The sequence below is a fragment of the Dasypus novemcinctus genome, chromosome 22 (genome assembly GCF_030445035.2).
Source record: "Dasypus novemcinctus isolate mDasNov1 chromosome 22, mDasNov1.1.hap2, whole genome shotgun sequence".
Classification (NCBI taxonomy): domain Eukaryota; kingdom Metazoa; phylum Chordata; class Mammalia; order Cingulata; family Dasypodidae; genus Dasypus; species Dasypus novemcinctus.
This window is the reverse complement of record NC_080694.1, coordinates 64610862-64618310: the sequence shown is the minus strand read 5'-3', so window position 1 is coordinate 64618310 and position 7449 is coordinate 64610862. Positions and strand designations below refer to the sequence as shown.

At 53.8% G+C, this 7449-nt stretch overlaps 1 protein-coding gene across 1 annotated transcript; it reads right to left on the bottom strand.

Moving 5' to 3' along the window:
* Window positions 1-3475: 3475 nt before the first annotated feature.
* On the bottom strand, window positions 3476-7020 carry LOC101442691 (saoe class I histocompatibility antigen, A alpha chain-like). Its single transcript, XM_004468308.5, has 6 exons — window positions 6742-7020; window positions 6344-6613; window positions 5721-5996; window positions 4886-5161; window positions 4689-4793; window positions 3476-3905 (listed from the first exon to the last, which is right to left on the bottom strand). The coding sequence occupies exons 1-5, from the start codon at window positions 6803-6805 to the stop codon at window positions 4690-4692; spliced, it is 990 nt and encodes a 329-aa protein (XP_004468365.1). The 5' UTR covers window positions 6806-7020; the 3' UTR covers window positions 3476-3905; window position 4689.
* Between the last annotated feature and the right edge of the window lie 429 nt (window positions 7021-7449).

The window sequence follows — 7449 nt, the reverse complement described above, 5'->3', positions numbered from 1 at the left end:
CCATTTTCAGATGTGATGAATGCTCACAGGATAACTGGAACTTATCATAATCTTTGATGCTTTTCCACATAGATTTTTGCCTAAATTATTGTCTTTTTCTTTAATACTAATTGATGATTTTATACTTTATCTATTATTTTAATTCTACTCAGTAGAAGAGAAAACCTTAAAAGTGCACCCACCATATCACTGAAAATGGAATCTCCTTAGCTACTCCTTCATTCCTACCTGGTACTGGACACCAGGGTAGGTGTGGAACACTGTCCATCTCCACCAGCACTACTCAGTGTGGTCAGTGGCTAGCGCTGCTCTGTGGACCTTTTTCCAGCTACAGTGAGATCCAGATGGAAAATGAGCCTGAGAGCAACAAGGAAGCCTCTTTCTTATCTTATCCCAGAGTGGAGACACACTAGCAAAGGAGCAACGTATATATTGGATCTGCTAAAAAGTTTGTTGACCAGCTGCTCGTGACCACACTTGGAGTAGCACAGTGTCTAAACCTGGGGGGTGTATTAGATTCTTATGGGGGTTGCATAAGAACTATAACACTTATGGGTCCTCTCCACAGAAATATGTGCATAGACAAGGAAATATAAAATTTATATGAAATGTCAGTGCATAGTTGATCTTCTGAGGTCTTAGAGATCCTATTATGAGAAAAAGGCAGGGAAAGATGTTTTCAGAAATCACTTATCCATTCAGAAATGCCCCTCTATGTATTTGTGAGGATAAATTGACAGAGGAAAGGTGAAACCACAGCAGGCCATAAGGGAATGAGTTGAAAGATGTCATTTACTAGTCACCCACTTATCCAACCAAACCTGAATGCCACCATGTACCAGATAAACTTCCACTTTGATCCTCCAAGAATTGACATTTATCCTCACTTTCCACACTCCATGCTCATCCTTCACCACCTGGACCTCTTCCCATACCAGGGAATTCCACACTTAAGGAGCCTTGATGGAGGCAGAGCCACTGCCCACCATGAAGACAGAAGCTCACCTTCCCAACATGCTTGAGCTGGACATGGAGGAGCCTTGGCCTCCCCATCAGATGACCACAGCAGACCCTGGCTCAGAACGCGCTGACCCTCCAATGCTGGGACTGTGCAGAGTCCAGTGGGCAGGGGTGTGTCACCTTTTACCTATAGACCCATGTCCAGTGTCAGGCCAGTGGGTAGCCAAGCCCCTTCCCTAGCAGCAGTGGCTTGGTTCTCACAGGGCAGGTCATAGTTTCTGATCCTGGCTGTGTGACATCAAGTTCCTGGTTCTGTAGCTTTCCTCAAATAAAATGAGCTCCACGGTTATGTGTACAAACTCCTTATGTTGAAAGTAGAAAAATCTAAAATCCATTGTTTGCACCAAGACACGAGCATGGAATTCATTAAGAAATAGAGTCACATAGCAGAAATTCAGAGGTCTAATTTATGGAGAACATTCAACTACTTTATAAATCCCCACCAGGCTATACCCCATCATAGAGAAAGGGCATGCCTTTCCCAACATCACTCTCATAACTGATGATAGATGTCCTCCATTTCTTTTCCAGAAAGGCGTTTTTTTATAAGGTTTAAGAACCATGTGGGGCACTAAGCCCATCACTGGCAGAACAAGCTTCACTGTCCAGCTGAGCCAGGATGGCCTGAGGGGCTTGTGATGAAGCACTTGGGCTTCTCCCCAGACCCCTGTATCAGGACATGGGATAAGAGGCCAGAAGGCAAATTCCACCAACCCAGGGGGCTGGAACACAGACATGTGGCCTCCCTGCTCTGGGTTCTTGCTCTAAAGATGGACCTGAAATCGAGCAGCTCAGCAACCCCTTCTTATGAACACAGAACCTCATGCTCCACCCAGACCTTCTGGATACTTGTGGGATGTCCAGGAGGTTCCTATGCACAGAAAAGTTTGGGGCTCCCTGGTCTACATGACTTCCAGACATGGTGACAGAGCTGTGTGGTCAATCCAGGGTGGTCCATGGATGGCTGAGCTCTGGGAGGTCCAGGGGTCAGTCCTCACTCCTCTCCTTTTGTAGCTAATCACACCCTGGGTGACCTCATCCTCCCCTTAGGTTCAAAATATCACTTATATGGCCTCACTCCCAAATCTGTGTCTCAAGTCCAGACACTTCTCCTCATCTCCAGACTCATATTTCCAATGGAAACTGACAGCATGTCTTACATTTCTGATGGACATCTCAGATTCAACTTTTCCTGAAAAAAGTATTCCTGTAATAACCCTACAACTATTCTCCTTCCAGAATCTTCCCCACCTCCACTGATGACAGCTCCACCTTCCTATCTGGATTTCCTTCTTTCCTTTGCATAGAGGATTTTTTTGTGTCCTACTGATTTAGTTCTCTCATAACCCAAAACTTAATCCATTAGGAAACCCTATAATATTTTAAATATAGACTTCTATTTCCCACTATTTTCCCTGCTCATTTCCCAGGCAGATCAACTGACATCTCTAGTTGCAACATTAAACTGATTTCATCCTCTTTTACCTACTCCCTCACTCACCCCTCACCTCTCAATCCTATTCTCAGCAAAGCAGACTAAGTAATCATTTAAGAGAAATCATAATAAGTGTCTCCTTTTCAAAATTGTCTCTCAACTCCCACTTCATGCAAAAAAATCACATCTTCCCATATCCACAAGGCTCCCAAGATCTGGCTGACCTCTGCCCATCCCCATGACACTTCTGCAGCCACTCTGGCCTCCTGCTCTTCCCAGAACCACAGGCCGACCCTGCCCACCACAATGCGCTGCCCAGTTCCCTGCCTGGCAAGACCTTCAAGCATCCTCAGGGATATGCCCTTCATGACCTTCAAGCTTTCCTCAAAGGTCACAGCCTCGTTGAGGCCCACACTGAACACCTGAGGTCATATAGCACCTTCCTTGCACTGATGATGGATGTTAGCTGTTTTAGTTCACAAATGTTTCCTAGAAGCTAAAAAGGGGCATTCCGCACAGTCCTCCACCAACACCAGATGCAGGAGTGGTCAGTGAGGACCCCCGCCCCCCCCCCCCCATTGCCTTTCCTAACACAGCTGTGGTCTCCTGGCAGCGACGGCACAACCTTCACTCACTTGACACTGAGGCCACCAGGACTGTCCGCAAAAGTGCTGCTCTCCCTCCCTCCCCTCCACCCCCTGTGACTACAGCACAAATTCAACTCTCTCCAAGACAAGAGCAATCCAGGCTAAGACCCCATTGCCCACCTGTGGGTCTACACTAGGGTCTGCTCTACAAATCCACGGGCTTGGGCTGCAGCCAGCACTGGGGTCAGTGGAGCTGGATAAGGGCAGAGAGAGAGGGCAGGCAGCAGAGAAGGACCAAACCACCAGGAGATAAATAAACTCAAAACTGTTGATCTTCCACAGTGTGAAGCCCATGTGAACAGAGCACTGACTGGACACAGGCCTGTCCACCTTTGGCTCCTCACAGCAACACTCAGCACAGTAGACACATGGGTTCTGAAAGGTTCTCAGGGCATTTTATTTCCTCTTTCTTGTTTAAGAATCTTCCTCTCCCTCAATTAATTCCTCAATCCCATCTAATAGCAAGAATTTGTAAAAGCAAAACCATACCAGGTTCAAATTTTCAAGGGAAGCAGGAAGGGGCAGCTCAGGGCACCATGAAGTAAGACAGGGCTGTGGACGCTCCACACCCAGCTCTCCTGAGCAGGAAGGTTGGTCCGGGCAGGGAACACAGGTCAGTGTGGGGGACGTGGGGGCAGGGGCAAGCTACCTCCCCATCCTCCAGTATACAACAGGAATGCAGACACACAGATGCCAGCTGAGGAAGGAAAGTCTTCACATCCAAAGAAGAGGGTCTTGAAATCACACGAGGGGTGTGAACAGCTCTAGAATCTCTCCATCCCCCACAAGGCAGCTTTGTCACACTACAGAAGAAAATAATCAAGAGCACGTTCAGGTCATCTCTGTAATTGCTAACATCATGACCAGCCCTCCACAGTCCTCATGTCCACATCCAAGGAATCCCAGGACCAGGTGCGCCCTCTCAGGCCAGCCACTCTCCCTTTTCAGCCCCCCTGGGTCTCAACTCTAGAGCCTCGAGAGACATGTCCGAGCCCTGAACACTGTCGCTGGCTGGAGAGGAACAAACACAGAGTCTGCTCAGAGCCACAGGGAGATGTGAGTCAAGGAGTGAAGGGGGTGAGCTGCCCCGTCAGCTCCATCTACATTCCCCAAAGCCTCAGGTCAGCCTTGACCCTCCACACCACCTCCCCCCCTGTCCCCCATTTGTGAGCAGCCTGAGCATAGCTCCCTCCTTTTCCACCTGTGGAAAAACGAGTGAGTCCAGGACATGAGGTCCTGAGAACTAGTCCTGGACCCAGGGAAGTTTCGAGAACTGTGACTGCAGACCCGGGGCAGGATCAGAAAACACGAGGTAGAAGATGTGTGGGGCTGGACCTTCTGTCTCCTGGAGGTCTGTCCTCAGCAGCCCCTTCCCTCTGACTGCTGGGAACAGGGGCCTCCACGTCATCACTGGGGACACTGTCCTACTTCTCTCACAGGTTTATAAAGTAAGTGTAGTAACAGGCCCAGACTGGATGGGCACGTGTGTGAGGAGAGGCTTCACGGCACCAGGAAGGGGCAGGGCACACTGCTCCCTGGGCTGGAAACCCCCTGGACAAGAAACCTCAAACCCACCCCTCCCCTACCTTAGTACTTCCTTCTCCAGATCAGAACTGCAGCCACCACGGACCCTCCGATGACCAGGGCAGCCACGATTCCCATGATGTGCATGTGGGGCTGGTAAGGCGACTCTGAGAAGGAGGGAAGGTCAGGGGTCCTGACCCTCTGGAGGAGCTCAGAAGGGCTCCTGCTTCCCTAGAAGCCCCCACCTCGTCCCGCTTACCCCATCTCAGGGTGAGGGGCTCGAGCAGCCCCTCATGCAGCACGTGGCACATGTATCTCTCTTCCTCCCCAGAAGGCACCACCACAGCCGCCCACTTCTGGAAGGTTCCGTCCCCCGCAGGTCTGGTCTCCACAAACTCCACGTCCTGGGTCTGGTCCTCCCCGTCCCGCTGCCAGGTCAGCATGATCTCCGCGGGGTAGAAGCCCAGGGCCCAGCACCTCAGGGTGACCCCAGGGTCAGAGATGGGGTGGCGGGTCACTTGTGTCTTTGGGGGGTCTGCAGGAAGGTCAGAAACTTCAGGAACTTTCCATCTCTCCGGGCCATTCTAGTAGTGCTCATGTGACCACCAGGAATGGACAGGACAGTCTTGGGGGGCAGTGGAAGCCCCAGACACCAGCCTGGACTCGGGGTTCCGGGATAAGGCCTATTCTTGGAAGTTCTGGGGTCAGGTGAGACCGTCCAGTGCAGGAGGCCCCAGGTGTGTGATGTGAACAGGGACCTCTAGCCCTGACCTCGTGGAGGCTGAGGGCTCAGAAAAGCTGCAGGAACAAGGCCTGAGAACGTCCCGGTGGTCCCCAAGGCTGACCTGCTGCCCAGGTGCTTCAGGGACAGTCTCCTCCATCCCGGGGGAGGCTGGACCCTTCACTGTCCTGACAGAGGGCGGGGCCTCTGCAAGTCACTCAGGGCTCAGGGTCTGGACACCTGGCCCGACCCCGCCCCCTGGACCCCAGGCAGGAGAGTGTTCCTGCACCTACTGGATTTCCCCTCAGAGTGGACGCAGGTGGGGGCGCCCCCCAGCCCGAGGAGGTCGGGGAGGCACCCCAGGCCCCTGTACCTGTGCGCAGCAGTGTCTCCTTCCCGCTCTCCAGGAATCTCTGCAGCCACTTCACACACTTGTCCTCCAAGTAGGCTTTAGCTCTCTGCGCAACCCTCCCCTCCTCCCACTTGCGCCGGGTGATCTGCGCCGCCGTGTCCGCAGCCGTCCAGGAGCGCAGGTCCTCGTTGAGGGCGAGGTAGTCGGCGCCGTCGTAGGCGTGTTGAAGGTACCCGCGGAGGAGGCGCCCGTCGGGGCCCATGTCACAGCCATACCAGCTCTGGTAGGTGTGAGACCCTGGCCCCACCCCTAAGATCAGCCCCTCCCCGGCCACTCCCACAACCTGTTGACTGGGCCCCAACTGTTAGTTCTGCCCAACTTTTTGCGCGGCTCAGGGGTGAGCCCAGCCCACCTGTCCGCCCACCTGCCCGCACACCTGCTCGCCCCGCCCCAGATGCTGACTGGCCGGGATTCGTCTGGTCTAAACTGAAAACGAAACCGAGGAAAAGTCCTCCCTGCGCTCCTGGGTGGGGGGTCCCGGGTTCCGAGGCCTCGGGGTGCAGTGCGGACCCGATACACGGGGAGACCCCGGCACTTCCTAGGGATCCCGGTTCGCGCGAGGACTCCAGGCCCCCGTGGCTCACCGGCCTCGCTGTGGTTGTAGTAGCCGCGCAGGGTCCGCAGGTACACCCGGGAAATGTGCAAGTCTTCCTTGGCCTTCCGCGTCTGCTCCCCCCAGTACTCGGGACCCTTCTGCTCCACCCACGGCGCCAGCGGCTCCAAACTCCGACTCTCCGCGTCGCTGTCGAACCGCACGAGCTGCGTGTCGTCCACGAAGCCCACGGCGAGGTAGTGGGTGTCCCCGCGCTCGGGCCGGGACACGACGGTGCTGAAATACCTGAGGGAGTGGGGGCCTGGGAGGACAGGAAAGGGTGTGGGGTCAGAGTGAGGGTCAGGGTAGGGAGACGTAGCTTCCGAGGTCCTGCCCCTCCCGGGAGGCCCCCTCGCCCCCTCCGGGGCAGCCCCCCGACCCCGCACTCACCTGCCCGTGTCGGGGTCAGGGCCAGGGCCCCCGAGAGCAGCAGGAGGAGGGTCCCCGGCGCCATGGCCGGATCCCCGGGTCTGGAGGAACCCTAGTCCGGGCGGGGCGGGGCGGGCTCTGGATGGGCCGCGGGGCCGCGATTGGCTTCTCCAGAACCGGGCCCGCAGTGGGAGGCAGCCTGGGCCCGAGTGCCCCGGCAGAAGGATTTGACTCGAGCTGGGAAATGAAGAATCAAACTGCGGGACCAGGGACTCTCCAGCTCGGCCTCCCCGCCCACACATCAGCCTCGGGGCGAGAACCTGAGAGCCAAGACAGGTGTCCAGGACTGGCCCCGACCCCTCCCCTGCACCGGGCACTCTGTCATCCCCTGTCAGTGAGGCCTGGTTCTGACTCTTCACACCTTACAAATTACTGAGGACCCCAAGGAGATTTTGGTGACCTCTATTGGTACTGACCAAACCAGAAATTAAAAGGAATTTAAAAGACAGATTCCTATAGATGAACATTTATACCAAAATTCATTACACGTTGATAAGGTGTAATTGGATACACATTATCAATAGGATAACTAATTCCAAAAGAAAACAATGTAATAGAGTGCATCAATTTACAGTTTTTGAAATCTTTCTTAGCCGTCTCAGTAGAGCACCCCTGGAAGTTATTAACACATTCAATCTGTTATTTGGGTTTGAACCAAAAATCGAGTCT

Excerpts from the sequence above, each read along its gene's own strand:
- LOC101442691 (XM_004468308.5), bottom strand. The coding sequence starts at position 6,805 with ATGGCGCCGGGGACCCTCCTCCTGCTGCTCTCGGGGGCCCTGGCCCTG. Across the intron at positions 5,997-6,343 it reads CTACAACCACAGCGAGGCCG|GGTCTCACACCTACCAGAGC; the intron begins GTGAGCCACGGG and ends GGGTGGGGCCAG. Across the intron at positions 4,794-4,885 it reads GCCCCTCACCCTGAGATGGG|AGTCGCCTTACCAGCCCCAC; the intron begins GTAAGCGGGACG and ends CCTCCTTCTCAG.